The sequence below is a fragment of the Tenrec ecaudatus genome, chromosome 6 (genome assembly GCF_050624435.1).
Source record: "Tenrec ecaudatus isolate mTenEca1 chromosome 6, mTenEca1.hap1, whole genome shotgun sequence".
Classification (NCBI taxonomy): domain Eukaryota; kingdom Metazoa; phylum Chordata; class Mammalia; order Afrosoricida; family Tenrecidae; genus Tenrec; species Tenrec ecaudatus.
Window position 1 is genome coordinate 101464605 of NC_134535.1, and position 19802 is coordinate 101484406.

At 43.2% G+C, this 19802-nt stretch overlaps 1 protein-coding gene across 1 annotated transcript in view; it reads left to right on the plus strand.

Annotated features, from left to right (window-relative positions):
• The window catches only part of TMTC1 (transmembrane O-mannosyltransferase targeting cadherins 1), a 314438-nt gene that overhangs the window by 240601 nt on the left and 54035 nt on the right, over positions 1 to 19802 (plus strand). Inside the window, exon 12 of the mRNA XM_075551917.1 lies at positions 12943 to 13086. Within this exon, the coding sequence (XP_075408032.1) occupies positions 12943 to 13086 (144 nt within the window). The remainder of the gene's footprint in view (positions 1 to 12942; positions 13087 to 19802) is intronic.

Sequence of the window (19802 nt, forward strand, 5' to 3'; positions counted from 1 at the left end):
ATCAATACCTCATGATCACACAGGCTGCTGGGCTTCTTCCATGTGGGCTTCACTGCTTCCCTGCTAGAAGGCCGCTTGTTTAACTCCTAGCCTTTAAGACCCCGAACGCTGTATCTTTTGATAGCCAGGCAACATCAGCTTTCTTCACCACATTTGCTTTGCACCCATTTTATCTTCAGATTGTGTGAGGGAGGTGGGTATCATAGATTTCCACATGATTAGAACAAGCCATTCTTGCATAGAGGTAAGATTTAAATAAAGGCCCAAAGTCCATCTGCTTCCTTGTTGTATTGACATGTATATGCATAAACCAATGTACACATATGCATACACACACACATATACAAGGAGTACCTAAAACACCCTGGAATTTTGCTGGGTGGAGAGTGCTTTTTTAGTATTCATTTTTTCCTACTAGGTGAGCATTAACCAACTTGCTCTGAGTTCATGCACTAGGGTACTCTCTGGCCAACAGCCATGGACGCAGTAGCCAAGACATCAGATTACACAATGCATTGGCTAAGCCCACTGACAAAGACCACTGCAAAGTGTTCAGAATAAAAGATGTCACCTTGAGGACTAAAGGCACCGTACCCCAGCCATGTTATTTCCCATAGTCCCATATGTACGTGAAAGCTGTATAATGAATAAGGAATACCAAAGAATAATCGATGCTTTTGAAATACAGTGAAGAATATTGGCTCTATCATGGACTTCTGGAAGAATGACCAAATCTGCTCTGGTGAAAGTAGACTTAGAATGTTCCTTAGAAGCCAGGATGGTCAGACTTTGTTTTATGTAGTTGGCACTGGGACCAGTTCCTGGAGAAAGACATCATGTTTGGTTCAGTGGAAGGTCAGCACGACAGGGGAGAGCTTCAATGATATGATGGACCCAGAAACTACAATGATGGACTCAAACAAAGCAATGGTGGTGTGGGTGGTGCAGGGCCAGGCAGTGGTGTGTTCTGTTGTGCATAGGGTTTCCATGAATCAAAACTACTCATCAGCACCTGACAACAACTCAGGTGCATGGTGACTTTATTCACCAACACAATTATTACACATGATTAATTTATTATTAACACAATTGTTGGACATTATCACAAATATTACATGCACGCACACACACAAAGGGGCTTCAAAAAGTTCACTGATAGTTTTCATTACCTTTTTATTCCATTTTTCCACATTTTGAATCCTCGTATATGTGTGTGTGATTTTGTTTCATTACGGATAATAGTTATTAAATTCAAGAAATCAAACATCAGGAAAAATAGAATTTTAGTCATATTGAAGTCATCCTTGTGGACTGAATTTCAAAATGAAAGCCCTACAATTTATATTCAAATTGCTGTTCTGTGTTTTTTTGTTTTATTTTTTCTCTGATAGCACTCTGGCTCTTTAGAAACTAGTTCAGGTTCATTCACTAAGAGACAGAGTCCAAGGCAGCTGTCGCCATGCAGGCAGTCTTTTAGAGAATGTACTCGGGAATTCCAGGAAAGGAAGGTAGGACAGCAGAATTGGGTGGAGGGAAAAGTTGCTTTCCAACAGAGGACTGAGCAGACCCACCAAAGGTTTTGGAGTTGAGGGCCTTTCAGAGTTAAGACTGGAGGTAAAGATCGAGGCTTTGCAGCTCCTTGTCAACCAGGATCATCCCCCAGGAAGAAATGTCATCTTGCTGGAAGCAACTCTGTCAGTGCTACTCCCCAGAAGAAATTCAGCTGTGAGCTGTCTGCACCAACATCCCTGGCAGCTGGAGGAATACATGCCCCCAACTCAAAGGGAGAATCTCCATGCTACTTGCCAGTATCCACTCCACCATCTGGAACGATGGTTTCCTATCTGGATGAACTTTGACCTGCTAACTGTAAGGTCGGTGACTGACACCCACCAACAGCTCTGTGCAAGAGGGATGAGACCGTCTGTTCCCATAAAGATTGACAGACTGGGAGGCCCTACTTAGGGTCACTGGGAGCCTGAATTGACTCGGTAGCAGTGGGTTTGCTTTTTGTAGAAATGAATGTCAGTCTCCACAGAATAGTGTTTGGATTTTATAAAAAAGAGAGAATGTTGGTATTATCTACATCACAGATGGTAATACCTACCTCCCAGGGTAGATTATAAGAGAATTCTTATTACAGGCTGAAATAGCTAGATCTTGCTTCTTAGTTTATCCTAGTCTAGAAGCTTCACTGAAACCTGTTTCGCATCATGGCAACACATAAGCCTCCGTGGACACCAGACAGTGGCATTGGCAGATGGATTGGCAGATCTCCCAATGGAAGGTGAGAATCCTACCGCTCACCCACCCGAGCCCAAATCTGTTTCCATCACTCTGCTCTCCGGGTGTAGTCCGAGTAGAACTGTGATCCCTGGGGGTCTTGGTGGCTGACTTCAGAAATAGATCGCCAGGCTCTTCCTCTGAGGTCACTGGTTCGACTCCAACCTCCCACCTGACAGCATCTAAGAATGTTAACCTGTTGCCATTCCTCAGGGACTCCTAAGTCTCCCCAGCAGTCCAGTTGAGCCCAGAGCTGAGAATCATTTCGCTAGACTTTAGTACCCTGCAGCCTATATTCTGTACAGAGGCAATACCAAGGAAGCCTAAGGCACAACCCCATTGTATAAATGCCAGAATTCTTTTTATTGAAGTCAGGACAAAAGTTTAGAGAAACAATTTAGGGCATTTAATTATTGATGAGTCAATGGATTAATGCTTCATATTTCCTTAAATATAACCCATTCTAAGAGTGGGTTGGGGTGGTTCTTACTGACGTCATTTAAGGGCCCCTGAGGGTACCATGGGTTAAGGGGCAGGACTGCTCTCAGGGAGAAAGATGAGGCTTTCTGTTCACATAAGGATTGTCGTCTCAGAACCCCCAGGGAGCAGTCTTACTCTGTCCTCCATAGGGTTGCTATGAGTTGGAGTCAAGTAGATGGCGGTGGGGGGTGGGTGTTGGTGAGGAATGACATACTATGTTGATTTTGAGTTATGTAAAACTGAGGTGTAGCACTCATCTAAAAAGTCAAAACCAAATTCACACCATTGAGTCAGTTCCAACTCATAGCAACCTATAAGACACGACAGAACTGCTGCTATGAGTTTCTGAGCCTGTCAATCCTTAGTAGGAGTACAAAGTCCTGTCTTTCTCCCATGGAGCGGCTAGGGGTTTTGAACTGCTGACCTTGCAGTTAGCCCAACACGCCACACTCATATATATAGGCCCTAAAACCAAGCCCTTCAGTGATTCCCAGACTGTGACCAGAAGAACCCTTCCTGTAATCCATAGTAAAACTCTTGCTTGCTGCCGTCAAGTCAGTATGGACTCATAGCGACCCCCACTCCCCCCCCCCATGAATTTCCGAGATTGTAACTATTTATCAAAGTATCAACCCACTCTTTGTCCCAAGGAGCTGCTGGTGGTTGTGAACCTTGGACCATACGGATCACAGCCCAACTCATAACCAGTACAAGACCAAGAACCCAAAGTAGTACTCAAAACTTCCTATTTCTAGGTGTCACCCTCTACTGCTTGAGAGGAGACCTGCTGGGCAGTTTAACCCACTTTCCAGAGGTTCTCTGGCACTCTTGGAGAATGTTTCAAAGGTGTGATAATTGTCCTGTTAATTAGAAACACAGGAAAGTGTGCACCGTTTGTGAATGACCTCTTTTAGTGTGTTCCATGAATAAATATTTCATATTTCAAGCCTTCCGACAGGATGATAAAATGCTATTCTAGCCTCTCCAAGTTTCTCCAAGCAGGGTTCCTCACAGGAGGCCCCATTGTCTGTCTATGTCTTTCTGTCTGTCTGTCTATCTATCTATCTATCTGTGTGAGACAAGACTATTCTATCCACCCCCCCGAGGTGGACATTCAGGAAACACATCTCTCACTCAATCTAGGGCCTTTTGAGTGGCAGCTATTGATTAGGACTATGAACACACTTTTCTTTCCCTCCACTGTCACCCCTCATGTCAGTTCAGTAACTAGAGTGCACCTCATGCTATGAAGTATCATGACAACTAAGATTCTTCAAGCATGGAAATTAATCAAACAAGAACCATGTGAGGCTTTGAATCCCCATATATCCTTAGGCTATGTGTTTTGACAGTATCTAGAATCTCGCATGATGTTGAGAGTATCAAAGAAAACGGTTTTCTTTCCTATGAGGCACCATTTGCTTCAGATGATAAAGGATTGATGGACTTTGGAGGGTGTGTGTTACAAAGAACATTCTCATAAGAAAGTCATTACTCCTTCACATCCGAGTACCCACAGCGTAGGACAAACAAAGAGATGCACCATGACATGAGTGTTCGCTGTGTTTGTGTTGAGGAAATAAGGGATGCTATTGTGACTGACAGGAGCCAGTCGAAGGCTGTTGACTGCAGTGAATAGGGTTTGTTTTTTTCACAGATGATACAAAGTCTTTGAGAGGAGATCTGGCAGCTTCAGCCTGGCTTGGGTTCATTTGGGGCTGCAGAATGAACTGAGGCATACCACCTAGAGGTCTTACAACTGACTTCCGAACATTAAATGACCATATGTCATAAGTGGGTCAATGGGTATTTTTATACATGCTATTACACCTGTTCACATAGAATCCTAATGAGATGCTATTGTGACCTCATTTTACAGAGAAAACAATGAAGGCGCACACAGAAAGTCACAGTCACGTCAGCCCTGATTTCTGCCTTTAATTCTTCTTTTTCCATCCAAGCAGTTTCCATAGAGCCTGCTACAAAACCACAATCAGCCCAGGCCTTCAAGGGAAGATTAAATTATGTTCCTTTGTGTTTTAAAGAAATATTCCATTCATACCATTGCCCAACCTCTAGAATATAAAGGGTAAATCCTGGTGAATCAGGAAAATTCCTCTATTTGAAGTGACTCATTTCCTGAGGGCAGCAGAGAGTCATGGATTTATTCTCAATTGACTTGGAAAGTCAACTGGGTGGAGTCCTTCTGCCCAGCAGCTGGAGGTCACCCATTATGACAGGTCAGATAATTAATGTAGTTCGCTCCTTATTACTGAGTCTATCCCATTTCCCTAAATTGTATTTGAGGTATTTGGTTTGTTTACAAGCATTTTATGGATCAGAAGGGATGTAATAGAATTAGAAAGTTGTTAATACTTCCTTACTGAGTGGTAATAGCAATTTGAAACAATTTAAGTATCAGACCATTGAAATTATCCTTTTACTAGATGTCACATGACTTATCTTTGTTCCCTTGGTACAATTTATTGACATGAAGATTCAAATATTATAACTTGAAGGAAATTGGCACTTAAGAAGTGGCAGAGACTGATGTGGTTGAGAAAATATTTTGAACTCATGGAAATGTTTAATTTTGCTATTTTCTTAGTTCAGTGAAGTTCAGGTTTTATGGTTGAATTTTTCCCCAATAATTTTTTCTCTGTGATTATTTTTATCCCAACAGGAAACAAATCATAAACATCTGACCTTAGCATAGTTAACCTCAAATGAATTGTGTGGAATGAAAGTCAAACAAATAAATCAGGGTGTGTTTTATCTAAAAGGAAATTGCCTACTGGAACATGATACAATATTGCTTGAACAAAGAAATGCCTTTTAGTATATTTTCAATAGTGAAAAATCCTTAACTGTGGGACATAATTACATAAAATCTAAGTTAAATAAAATATAAAAATAAACTTTAGTTGATGTTAAAGCTTAAGAATAGTAGATTAGAGAACATATGTCTACTCATTCATCTTATACATTTATACCCTTATTGTACAGCATACACATACAAACTTAGTGTTATAGATTCAAAATAGTAATAATACTCTGCATTCCAGGGATAGGATTCATTTGTCAGGGGACAAACTTTGCCAATTGAATAAGAATCTCAGTGGCCCGTTTTTCTAAATATTAAGTTTATTTCATTTCTGTTATTATTTGGTAAAGACCATAGTTGAATGGATTGGCCAAAGAAACAAAAAGGACAAATAAATACACAACTTCAAAGTCAAACCCCCAAATTTAAGTTTTAATTTGTAGCAGTCTACTCATTGTTGAACACCCAGGGGCTCATGTGTTGTTTAAGAGAACAAAGGGATTTGTAGGAATCACCTGCCTTCTCAGTACTTAAGAATACAAGTTCTTATTTTTTTAATGAAATTTGTTATTTACTTAAGAATCCGTGGTGGTCCTGTGGGTTAGCCATTGACTGCTCACTGCAAGATGGGTGGTTCAAACCCACCAGAGGCCACACAGGAGAAAGAGGAGGCCCTCGGCTGCCATGATCATTTACAGTCTTGGAACCCCTGTTTAGGGTGCTGTAAGTCAGAATCAGCTCCATGGCAGTGAGTCTGGTTTTTGTGTTATTTACCTAATGTCTCCCATCTTCTCTTTCCATAATTATGAAATAGTGCAATAAAAAATCTACTCACCCACCCACACCCATACCCCCACACCCTGGGGACGAACAACAGAAACATGGGTGAAGGGAGACAGTGGATGGTGCAAGATATGAAAATAATAATAATTTATCATTTATTAGGGGTCCAAAAGGGTGGGAATATGGGGAAGGAGGGTAAAAAAGAGAAACTGATACCAAGGGCTCCAGCAGAAAGAAAATGTTTTGAAAATGATGGCAACATGTGTACAAATGTGTTTGATGCAATTGATGTATGGATTTCTATAAGTGCTATAAGAGCCCCCAATAAAATGATTCAGTAATAAAAGAAATCCACTGAAAGAATTATGAAAGTTAAATGGGGTAATGTCTGAAAAAGCATTCTATAAAATGCAAATTATAGTTAACACATTAAGAAGTCATTTTGGTTCCCTTTTCTCTAGCCCCGCCCCGTTTTTCACTTAGGCAACTCTTCTCTCTCAGAGACTGTTGATGTTCGTTCTTCAGAGATAAAATGACCGGGCGGGGAGCAAAATAACCATGCGCTTGGCGACTTTGCTTTTCATAATGCATAAGCAAGTGCAGAAGATAGAAATTAAAAACCCTTTAGATGTTCAAACGACATTGTGTTTTTTATTCAAGTTAAAATTTTGATTAATTGAAAATAGATAATAGAACAGTATCTCGTATTTCTTTTTCAATAGAACAGTGTCTATATTTCTTTTAAGACTTCCTTATACTTTGGAACTCTTTTACAACACAAACGATCCCTACTAATACATTTCTAAACTTTAACTCACAAATAGAAAAGATCATAAAAATAAAGAAATATCAAGAGAAGCCTCATAAATAATGCATATGTTGACTACGAGTGAGAGAATGAAAGTACAGCAACTGTTTGCATAGATGTCAGGAAGTGGGCCTGGACATCACCGGTCAGTCGGGTCCAGTCCAGTGAAGCTGACGTTAGGTTTTGTAGATGGGGAATGTATAAAACATACCAACCAAAATCAGAGACAAGATGTGCTTAATGTACTCTGGCAAGGAGGAAGTGATTAGACCTGCAGTGGAAAACAACAAAGGAGGGGAGACGGAATCTCTTCTCCATTGCTGCCGGGTCTGCGGAATGTGGCAAGCACTGTGGAAAAGGGTTGTATGGTGCTTCCATAAAAAGCTGGAAACAAATTCTATACAGCATTTCCACTCCCTGGTATCGTTTATCCTAGGGAAGCACAGACATACGCACACCCATGGTCAATGCAGCGCAGAGGTGGAAACAGCATCGCTGCCACACCAGTGGCTGCCTGGGTAAATGGGTCAGACATCCCCTGGAACACCATGCAGCCACAAGGGTTAATGGTGCATTCACTAAACCTCTCATGACATCGATGAGTCAGGAGGACACGATACTGGGTGAAAGCAGTCAACCACAAGAGGACAGATGTCATATGATACTATTTTAAAAGGTCAAGAATAGGTGTACATGCAGAAAGACCTACTCTTTGATAGTTCCTAAGGGAGATGGGGGAAATGAGAAGCACGAACTAGATATAAGCAGAAGTTCGTTCTGGGAAAGGGAAAGGCAATGTACAGATGTGAGATGGCAGCACAATGTGGCCAAAGCAAAGGGAGACAGAGGCGTGCGGGAATACAGGATACAGTAAACACTGTGCATATAAAGGATAGAAATAAATCTATATCTAAATGATACAGTAAATACTGTAGCAATGCAGACTCGCAGCAGCAGTGATAGTACACGATTGTGGGTAGATAAATAGTTAAATATGTATGCTAAACAAGTGAGGAAGGTCATAGAGGGTATACCCACATACATATATACAGACATCAACCCAAAACCAAACTCACTGTCATCACGTTGAATCGGAAAGTGACCCTATAGGACGGTAGAACTGCTCCTGTGAGTTTCCAAGACTGTAGCTCTTTAGGTGGAAAGCTTCATCTTTCTCCTGTGGCTTGTGGTTTTGAACTGCTGACCTTGTGGTTAGCAGCCCAATGTATAACCAGTGTTGGATATTTCTAAATACATTTTGTGAAATGCATGTATAATTACATACATAATTGCACACATAGAACAAACTGAATCTACTTAGACATTAGGACTTCACACTGGACCTGGAGTCCAAGGACCATACCTTCAGGGGACACCTAAATCCATTGACAAGGCACAGTTTATAAACAGGATGTTCTGCATCATCGTGTGTAGTATCTGAGATATCAAAAGATTGCAAGGGGTCGTCTGAAAAGCAACTATTGGCCTCTTTCCACCTGGAGCAAAGGAGAATGGAGAAAAATGAAATCTCAAGAAAGCAATTAGTGCAAAGGACTAATCCGCCACATAAATCACAACTGCCTTGAACCTGAGACCAGAAGAACAAGGTGATGCATGGCTAACCATGCTAATCAAGACCACAGAGAAGGTTCCAGTTGGAGTGATGGGGAAACTACAAAATTCACAGCTACAAGGAAGACCAGACTTACTGTTTGCAGAGAGTTGCCCTGAGAAAACCTTCCAACTGGAAACAAGACGCTCCTGGAGGCCACCTTCCAGCCAAACAATAGCTGTGACTATAGAACGGAAAGAACGGAGTGACAGAGCAATCAACTACTCAAGGCCTTTAGGGCACCATGTTCCCCAAACGGGGATCCCAGGGCGGAAAGAAGGGCCCCCCCCCCCGACACACCGAGGGGATGGCAGCCATTGTCACAAAACAGCTTTTACATGAACTGTTGCCTAAGTCAGACACGTTTTCCATGTAAAGCCCATTACAGTGCTTCCAAATGGTTTCATTTTTTTTAAAGGTAGAGAAATGTGCTTAAGCTTATCCTGACAACTGATGTAGCAACACAGGCATCTCTTAAATTATTCATCTTTCCAATTGAAAAATTCCCCTCCTGGAGACCACAAAATTGAATTAGACCTAATCTCATCCAAACACAGCTCATTTTAAAAGTAAACATACACACAAAGTAAACACACAAAATAAATTCTGTATTTGCCCTCCAAAACTCCAAACTCCCTGCCATTGCAGGAGAAAGTGTATGTTTAAATGAAATATCGACATGTATGGAAAATTCCAAATAAAAAGTGGTGGTTTACCTGATCTGATTCCTGAAGAAACATTTTAATGAAATTCAGCTTGATTTCATAACAATCTAAAAGTGATATTTTCCCTCATGTTGTTGGAGAACGCTTTTAATGAAATTCAGCTTTGTTTCATAAATAATGCAATGCTTGCCTGTGATTAGGTGCAGCCCAAAGGAATTCTTCCCTAATCAGATACCCAGTGAGAAAGGGTATTGCTTGCAGACCCTCCCTCTTACCAGGAATAAACAATGTGCACACAGGTTCCAGGTGGAGGGCTATGCTTGGTCATAACACCAGTAAATTACTCTACATACCAGCAATCGCCCTCCTTGATGGGGTGGGGTAGGGCCTTTTTAGTCACAAGCCTCTTTCCTGACTGTAGCCGGCCATGATGTACTCCCCTGCTGTGCTTCGTGAGTGTACAGCTGCAGAGAGAGAGAGAGAGAGCTGTCTAAGAGCACATGATACATGACAGCTCTTGTCTCTCAGAGTGCGTCCAGTTCTTACTCGTTACTTCCCTTCTCACTTGTTTTTGTTTTGGAGAGTTCAGGGGTGGGCGTCTACTCAGATTCTGATTTAATAAAAGAAGAGAAAGCAGCTCTCTTGTCCTGGAACTAGGGAAAAGGACATGATTGTTCATCATTCTAAGTGGTTCTGGGGATCTTGAAAGAATTTTCAACCCTGAGGAGCTGATGCCAGGGGCTTAGGTGGCGAGCAAATGCTTTGAGAATGATGAGGGCAACGAATGTACAGATGGGCTTTACACAAATGATGTATGTATGGATTGTGATAAGAGTTGTCTGAGCCCCTAATAAAACGATTTAAAAAAAAAAGAATATTCAACCCAACCAGCTGGATAGGGCCAGCTGTGCAGTATTGCAGGCAGTCACTTTAAGAGAGGTGAGCCCACTGTGGGTTCTCGTAACTAAATAGAGCCTGTCTTTTCCTGCAGTTAGGTAGTGATTTCAGCTCAGTGCTTGTTTCAAGGGGTCCCAAGTCGCCAAGATCAAACTCATTGCCATTGAGTCGATTCCAACATAGAGCGGTCCTATAGGACAGAGTAGAGCTTCCCCTGTGGGTTTCCAGAATGTACATCTTTACAGCTTTCTCTTTCTCCTGTGGAGCTACTGGAGGTCCTGAACTACCGACCTTGAGGTGAATAGCCCCAAGCATAACCTGCTACACCACCAGGGCTCCTTCAAAGTAAGGAGAAGAGAAGGTTTTAGGAGTTCTCGCAGGTGAGGTGCAGGGGAAAAAGCATCCCAGGTGTACTTTCTTTCTACTATAGCTTGTCAGCAGGGAAACAGCCAGCATTGGCATTGCCCAAACTGCCCTCAGGGTGTTCACTGGACTGATGTCTGGAGGCCATAGCGCTTGGCTGAGGGGTAGGAAAAAAGCAAAACTAAAATAATTTGAGATGTGGCTGCGCTGCGATGTGCTTTGTGTGTCTGTTTCCCATAGGTGCCCCTTAGGCCCGAGCTGTGGAAACTTCGACACGTGATAGGAATAGTAGGTGTAAGGATTTGGTTTGTGTTTTGTAATCTGTCCTCACAGCTCTGATCACTTGTGTGGTATCTCAGATCGAATGCCATCCCTCATCCCTGTCTAGTAAAGGTGCAGGGTCAGGGGCTCGTCCTGGGGACCATACAGTTGCCATAGGGAATGACAGGTGGCCAGACAGATGCAGACAGCAGCGCAGGTGCTGGCTCAGGCTGTTTCATTTTGCCCGACTTTTTACAAGATATTTCTCCAAAGAGCCCCAAAGGCTTTGTGGGAAATGAGGGTTTTCGAGTTTGAGGAGGATAGAATACTCATCTGAATTGATTCCCTTCGTTGTCATTCAGGAGGAGCATTTCCCAGAGAGTGTTCCTGGCAATACTAGTTGTGCACAGTATTCAGAGCGGGGCTGTGAGAGAGTGGGGAAAGGAGGATTGCATCCTCAGACATAGGATGTGCTGTCTTAAGCAAAGATAAAACTGCTTATGTGACTTGCCTTCCTTGGCCTTTTAATAGGAATCCCTTCTCTCCCAAAATTAAACGGATCTTCTTAGAAGGCACGGAACAGAAGGGCAGGCCTGACATTTGACGGTCGGGAGACTTGGCAAGCATAGATCCTATTTTTATTGATTGGGCATTATCTTGGCTTTTCCACATTAAAAACCAGCTCCACCGGCTCATGCAGAGTGCTGTGGGTGGCAGAGATGGAGCGAACCTATTAGGCTGCTAAATATGTCCATTCCAAATGTAGCCGAAACAGCTGAAGGATGGAGCTGCTCTGATTTGACTTCTTTATACCTTTAAGTTAAGGTAGGAAATGGATTCTCCCTAATCAATACAACGTTGGTTTATGGATGTATGCCCAGCTCGCCTTAACATTCTCTTTGAACATCCGGAATGCTATTCCCCCTCCCCCCTCCCTCCCTCATGTACTTCTGTGTTAGCTAAACTGTGATTTGTGTATGCTTAACCAGGATTGTATTTTGAGAACTCTTACCAGGCGAGGTGGGGTCAAACCTACCACAGTGAACTAAGTGGGAAGGGGATGTAAGATTAGAGTGTGGAACAATGAGAGTGGAGACGGAGAACCATTCGCGGAGTGTGCTTTCTGAGGAGACACGGTGAGTCGTCCTTTCTCAGGCAGAGGAGCCCTGGTGGTGGTGTGCTTACAGGCGGGGCTGCTAACCCCCAGGTCCGCGGTTAGGAACCACCGAATGTTGCCCCGGAGAAAGAGGAGGCTTTCTAGTCTCATAAAGAGTTCATCAGAAACCCGGAGGGACAATTCTCCCCTGTCCTGTAGGGTCACTATGAGATTCAGTGGCAATGAATTTTATCTGTCATGGTAGCTCCGTTGATGGCGATGCTGTCATCTAAGTCTTTATGTTGATCCCTTACCCAAGGAGCCCCAGGTGTGTATAAACCATGGACGCAGCAGTCCCTCCAGACCAGAAACACAGCACCAATGGATGAGTTTGTGCTAGAGCAGAAGTGACAGTTATGAAGTAGCAACAAAAATAATTTTATGGTTGGGGGGGTCACCACAATATGAGGAATGGGTCATGGCAGGAGCAAGACTGAGAACCGCTCTGCTAGAGCAAGCGAAAAGAGAACGTAGACCCCAAAGGACTGCAACTTACTTAACTTTCATAGATTTGCATACTATTTACATTTTTTTAATTCTTGGGGCTTATTTATTTTTCACCACCAAGTGTTAAATATGTGCTTTTCTGTCAAATGTACACTCAAGAAAAGTCTTAAGCCATGACTTTCGTTAACTACAAAGAAGTTGAACATGAATATTTTACACAGGGATACCATTAAAATAAAAGAATTTCTTTCGTCATTTTGGTTGCGAAATTCCTGGAGTTGTACACAAAAAGAACATGCAACTCTGGCCCCCGCGGAGATGTTGGGCCCATCATGGGTTGATTTCTTCTCTCGGGTTTTTCAGGTTGTATCCACGCCACGCGAGTGCCCTGAACAACCTTGGGACCTTGACCAGAGACACGGCAGAGGCAAAGATGTACTATCAGAGAGCTCTCCGGCTGAATCCACAGCATAACCGGGCTCTTTTCAATCTGGGGAACCTCCTGAAGTAAGTGGGGTGTCTCCCATGGAGGCGGGGCCCTTGTAGTCCTGGGTTCTGATGTGTGGGCTGTGGACTACGAGGTCAGCAGTTGGAACCCGTCCGCTCTTCCCTGGGAGCAAGAAGAGGCTGTTCTGGTCAAGACTGACAGTCTCAGAACTGCAAGCAGGCAGTTCTGCTCTGTGCTTCAGGCTCTAGTGAGTTGGCATCCACACAGTGGCAGCAGGTTTGAGGTTTTCCTTCTCAGCACCATTTTAGTGGAGTCTCAACCTAGTCCTAGATCAGCAAACAGCAGTTCGCGAGCCTTATTGATACCTGCCTGTGGCTCGCAAGGAAGATTGAAAAAAAATATGAAGGGACACTATGCAAACTAGCGGCGATTTTATTTCTTTGTAATACTATGGTGATGGTTCTGGAATAACTCTTGAATTGTTGTGAGGAACAGGATTGGCTCTTCTGCCGCAGAAGTTGGCCGACCCTGCTCGAGCTGAATAATCCGTAGAGCCTGCAAGCTTTGGGAAGGTGTAATATTCATCTCAGTGAATTCTGTCCCTTGTCACTCCAAAGGAATAGTTCTCAGAGTGCTTTCTGGAAATACTCGTTCTGGGATATGTTTGTGAATGTTCCATAAAAGGAAAAGAATGGTCAAATCAGCAGGAAATGTTGGGGTAAGCAACAATAATTACCATATTATCAAAATTCACGTGCTAATATGGTGTCTTGTGCTTCTTTAAGAAGAGAATGTGGTAACACTATTTCCCGAAGTGATTTTTTGGGGGGATTTTTTTGGTAAGGCATTTCACAAAATAGGGTATTCCATGAATATACTTTGCAAGAATACTGTCTTAGGCAAAGAAATGTGCTGTAAAGTACCAGCCAAATGGTATAGCTGAAATGCCCAATTTGTACTGTGCACAGTGTTAGATGACGTGCTTCTTCATCTGTAGTGAACAATTTTACATATTTTTACATCAAAGATTGAGGTCTGGCTGGTCTCTCTCCCCCCACAACACATTCCTACAGAATCTTGTCAAAGCTGATCCCTCACGGGATCGAGGGAATACCCAGGAAACAAGGTCAGCTGGGGTTCCTTGTGGTTATTTTCTAATCTGTAGTGACCTGTTCCACATGTTTTGCACCATGGCGTGCGGTGGACCCCGGAAGTTGTTCATCATAGGTTAATGTGAAGGCACAAGCCAACCTGCGCTTACCGTGTTTGTTTGGGTAATTCACCCCCGACGATAGGGAAGACACAAAGTTAAATGTGCCTGGAAGTTTTAGTGGTAATGCTTGCTGTTGTGAGTCATAGCCCGGCATGAACAGCAGGGTTTGCCTCTCACCCTTCTCTGTTCAAGGTCAATAGCAGACTTCGCATCATGAAGACTAAAATAAAAGGAGCACTTCGGTTTTTTGTATGTAATCGAATATCATGCTTAGGCACGTGAGCCACGCTGCCAGTCTCTGATAATGGAGGTATTGTGGAATGTAACTTCCAAACTTAAAGATACAGCTTGAAAACAACCCAAATGGACATCCACAGGAGAACATGACTGGAGTCAGGACAGTGACATTTAGTTGTATTTGTTAGGATCCTGACAACACCTATGCCTGTGCTGGTTCCCATGTTCTGAAGTTCCTGTGAGCACCTGTGCCTGCCTGTGAACTCCTTTAGAGCTGAGGGCTTGCTTTGCTTTTTGGTCCCCTTCCTACTAGCGCTGGACTTGCCTAGGTAACTCGGGAAGATGTAGCTTCCCTTTGTGTTCTCCCATCGCTCATCTTACCACAGTCAGTGGTTTGGGTTCTCTGGAGAAGCACAACGAATGGCACTAATAAATTCTACCTACCTATCAAGAAAGTGGCTCCCACAGTCGGAAAGCAGGCGAAGTCAGTCTGCACCCCACAGGCTAGTGACTGCAGAGGCAGGTGAATCCAAGGTCAGGCTTGTGACTGGAGAGATGAGTGAATCCAAGGTCAACAGGTCAGGTGGCAGTCTGCTGATGGCGCCCAGGGTCAGTGGGCTTTCAGTATGGCAGGCGGTTCGCTCAGGTCCATAGAAGGAAGTTGATGAGCCAAATGCAGGATCCAGATGCAGCCAAAAGCAAGCAAGGTTTTCCGCAGCATCCCTTCCTGTCAGTTGTGTCAGGGCTGTGACTTGAGTAAGGGGTTGCATCCCAAACAGATCCCCCTGTGGAGTTGATTCTACTGTGAGGTCACATCAGGGGGATCATTGACCTTAAGGGTCAAACCACTGAGAATCCTGGTCCAGCCAGTTTGAAACAAAACCCAACGACTGCACGTAGAGATTGGTTCTTCTTTACTAGGTGTGTTTATGCTTGTTCTTATTTAATTCCATCTGAAGAGAAACATTACTATGAATTAAAATAATCAAACTGTAATGGTAAATAAAAACATTGCAATAAAATCATAGAAACTTTTATCAAATGAAAATGCCAAAATGTAAAGCTATTGCTTCTCAGCATATTCTCCATCCATGTCAGTGCCCTATATTTTTTAACTGCATGTTGCGAATCAGTTGCAGGGTTCCAGAGCAGATCATCAGCGTTACAGTCAATGATTCAGATACAACTTATTTCATCTCATTACGACTTATTTCATCTCATTCGTCGCCGTTCCCTCCATGAGCCCTCACTGATCGCACATCCTGTCTCTGTTTCCTGCTTCCACTCCTTTCTTTCTGACCCTCTGAATTTGTCCTTGGGTAATGTAATGTCTTAATTAGGGTTCTCTATTTTACTTCTCTGGGTTCTAACGTCCATTGCAATGGTTACACAGAACTCAGGCAAAATTCATAAGCAAAAGGTTTATTAAGGAAGTTAACCAGCTGTGATGCCATAGGAAATGCTCACTGTCGAGTTAGTTTTCAAGACCTGTTACAAAGTTCTGTCAAGTCTGCTAATACATGCTCCCAGGGCATACCACTCTGCTACAAGTCTCGCCCCGAAAACATTCAGCTTCAGCTCTGTGGGTCAGCAAACCTACCTCTCCTAAACGAGTGCCAAAGACACCCACCCCACTGCACTAAGCCTCAGCCCGAAGGCACTCAGCCCCACTGTCATGGGTCAGCAGCTTCCCCAATTAAGTGCCCAGGGGCAGACCACTGCACAAGCCAACCTTGTGCACAAACCTCAAGCAGCCTTTACTTGCTCCGTGGCCTAGGAACTCCATCACTCTGTTCCATCCTCTGGCTCCTGGTTCTACTACTGCTCCTCTGATGGTTGAACTGTCACCTGTATCCAGGAAGTTCACTGCACACTGATGTCTGGTCCAGAGGACACTCGCCATTCTTGGTTCTACTGGTAATGTGATCCTCTTGCTTCTCAGAGAGCTCATGTTGTACACATCAGGAGGGCACTACAGGGAATCCTGGCCTCAGTTCCTCACAGGTGAATCCTATTAGAATCTTCTTCCACCCTCTGACCAGACCCATGATGGGAAATGTCATTTGATAGGAGTTAGAGACTTTACTCTCCATTTTAATGATGTATTTCTCCAGTACCCCACTCTCGGTACCATATGTGTTAGTCCAGGTAGACTAGAGAAACAAATCCATGGACACACATATGTATATAAGAAAGAGATTTATATACACAAGCAATTGAACATTGAGAAAACATCCAAGCCCAGTCCTGATCAAGTCCACAAGTCCAATGTTAGCCCATATGTCCAATACCAAAGTCCTCTTCAGACTCACAAAACACATGCAATGATGCTGAATGCAGAAGATCACAGGCCAGTGGGTAGAAAGTCTTTGGATCTAGTATCGTTGGAATAATCTCAGCGCTGGCAGGGATCTCTCTGTAGCTTCTTCGGCTTCTGAGGTCTGGTTGCATCCACATGGCTTGTCTTCTGCAATGTGAGTAGCAGAGAGAGAGAGGTGTCTTCTGCTTCCAAGGAGGAAGTACCAGATTTCACAGAATTCTCAGGAGAAGGCCATGCCCACACAGAAGTCTCATTGGCTATCTCCAGATAGCCTAGACTCCACCCCTACACTCTTAATCCTTAAATTGACACCAGATTAGGTGACTACCACAGAACCATATTAAATAATTCACTGTCCCTGCAGTTCAATGCTACCTTTTTCATCTGAAATGGTTGATGGTTCTAAGAGAAGGGTAAGTTCGGTTCTAAACTTGAAGGGTAACTTAAGAGCTATATCCATGGGAATTCTACAAGTCTCTGTCCAACCAATAAGCCCCATCTCTCCTACATTTTCTTCCCACTCGATCCAGACCTTCCAATGTGATCCTTTCCAGAGGAGTTGGCTGTCGTAGCCAGGGACCATTCAATTCTTCTGATGGAGAGTGATAGAGACTGATGTTTGTGTGGTCCATTAATTTTTATTAATTAGTTATTGTGTGGTCCATTTTCATTATCCTTCTTTCCTTCAGATGGGGAAAGACCAATTGTTATATGTAAGATGGTTGCTTGTGAGCGTTTAAGGCCCCAGCTGCTACTCGCTAAAATGGGATATAGAATATTGCCTTTGTGAACCATGTTGTGTCAGTTGACCATGGTGTCCCCCATGTCTTGGTTTTTTAATCTAGCTAACCCTTTCCCAAAGAAATCTGTGCTTATTGATTGACACCATGTCAGAACAACAAGTTTGACATCCCTGAGGGATGTGCCTTTTAAATGCCCTTTGGGTTTAAATGTCCTTAGGGTTTTAAATTCCCAAGAGGGAATTTAAAGGAACAAGATTGGGTCTGTAAGGTGGATGAGATGTAATTTCCCAACAAAAGTTCTCAAAAGGTAGTCCTTATTACCCTAGAAGAATGAGCAGAGGTGTTGGAAGAAAAAAGTCCCTCGATGCGACTTACTTGGCCTTTTTCTCACTAGTGAACCTTTCACGTTCCCTAAAACTGCTTCACAATTAACTCCTATGATCATCCTTTGAGAAATTCTATCAGTGGTATTCCTTTGGAATTTCAAAAAATAGTCACTATAATCTTCTGAGCTGACCCCTCTGCCTTGCATTCAGCTGACCCAATGGACCTCCTTGGAAGCCACGTTATGACTGTGAGAACTTGTAGCTAGCCATCCCCTGACCGCGAGACATGACGAAGCACACTTTGCTGGAATGAGCCCGAGCTCCGGTGGTGCTGTGTGCTAGGGCAGCATTGGGCTGCTCACGAACTGCAAGGTCAGCTTCAAACCCACCTGCTACTCTGTAGGAGAAAGAAAAGTTTGCCCAAGTACAAATATACAGTCTCAGAAATCCTGTATTGGGTCATTATGAATTAGTATCAACTGAGTGGCAGTGGGTTTGGGTTTGGGGTGCGTCTTGGAACTGAGGAAATACTTGTTGACTTACCCTCCTAGACGTGGTGATAGGTGCCATCCAGGTGTGAAGGTAAGTTTAAGCTTAAACACAAACTCAAGGGAGCTCTACAGGAAAGCAAATAACTCCCAGGGACGTGCACTCAAATAACAGGAAAGAAATAAAAATACATCCCAATCCTGCCTTGCAAGCCTGGCTGGACCAGAGGATGCACACTGGTACAGACGGGAACTGGAAACACAGGGAATCCAGGCCGGATGATCCCTTCAGGACCAGTGGTGAGAGTGGCGATACCAGGAGGGTAGAGGGAGGGTGGGTTGGAAAGGGGGAACTGATTGCAAGGATCTACATGTGACCTCCTCCCTGGGGGTCGGAGAACAGGAAAGTGGGTGAAGGGAGATGTCATACAGTGTAAGACATGACAAAATAATAATTTATAAATAATCTAGAGTTCATGAGGGAGGGGACGACAGGGAGGGAGGGGGAAATGAGGAGCTGATATCAAGGGCTTATGTGGAGAGCAGCTGGTTGACAATGATGAGGGCAGCAAATGTATAGATGTGCTTGACACGATGTATGGATGTATGGATTGTGATGAGAGTTGTACGAGAACCCCAATAAAATGATTTTATTTTAAAAATACAACCCAGAAGGAAAAGCTTAAAAGCCTAATGTTAAAAAGAAAATAATGTATTCTTATAATTGGGTAAAAACTGGGAATGATGAAATCAAAGAAGAAGAAATGCACGATGACCCAAATCAAAGCTATTCTATCACGAGGAACATCACAACCCTCTGCCTTTCAGTTGATTCTGACTCGCAGTGACTCTTGGGACAGACAGGGCCAGCTCCCTACAATTTTCGGGACTGTACTTCTTGACAGGCATAGACAGCTTCATCTTCCCTCATTGGACAACAGGTACGTTTGACTGTGGACTTCATGGGCAGCAGCCCTGCGCCTAACGTACAACACAACTGAGGTGCCATATTCCAGAAAGTTCCCTTTAGAAGGGAGAAATCACAAGATGCAGGAAAAAACAGCACTAGTTATGGTAGATGACTAGTGATTGGTCAAAAATGCTCTTATTTTCTCCTTCTACTTTTATGAACAGATATTCATGTGAAATGCTAAGGACTAACTTTTTTTTTGAGTCAGTGAGTGACTTTTTTATATAAGTCATTTTTTTCTTTTTTTATATTTTATTAGGGACTCATACAACTCTTATCACAATCCATACATATACATACATCAATTGTATAAAGCACATCCATACATTCCCTGCCCCAATCATTCTCAAAGCATTTGCTCTCCACTTAAGCCCTTTGCATCAGGTCCTCTTTTTTTTTCCTCTCCCTCCCCTCTCCCCCCTCCTTAATGTGCCCTTGGTAATTTATACATCATTATTTTGTCATATCTTGCCATATC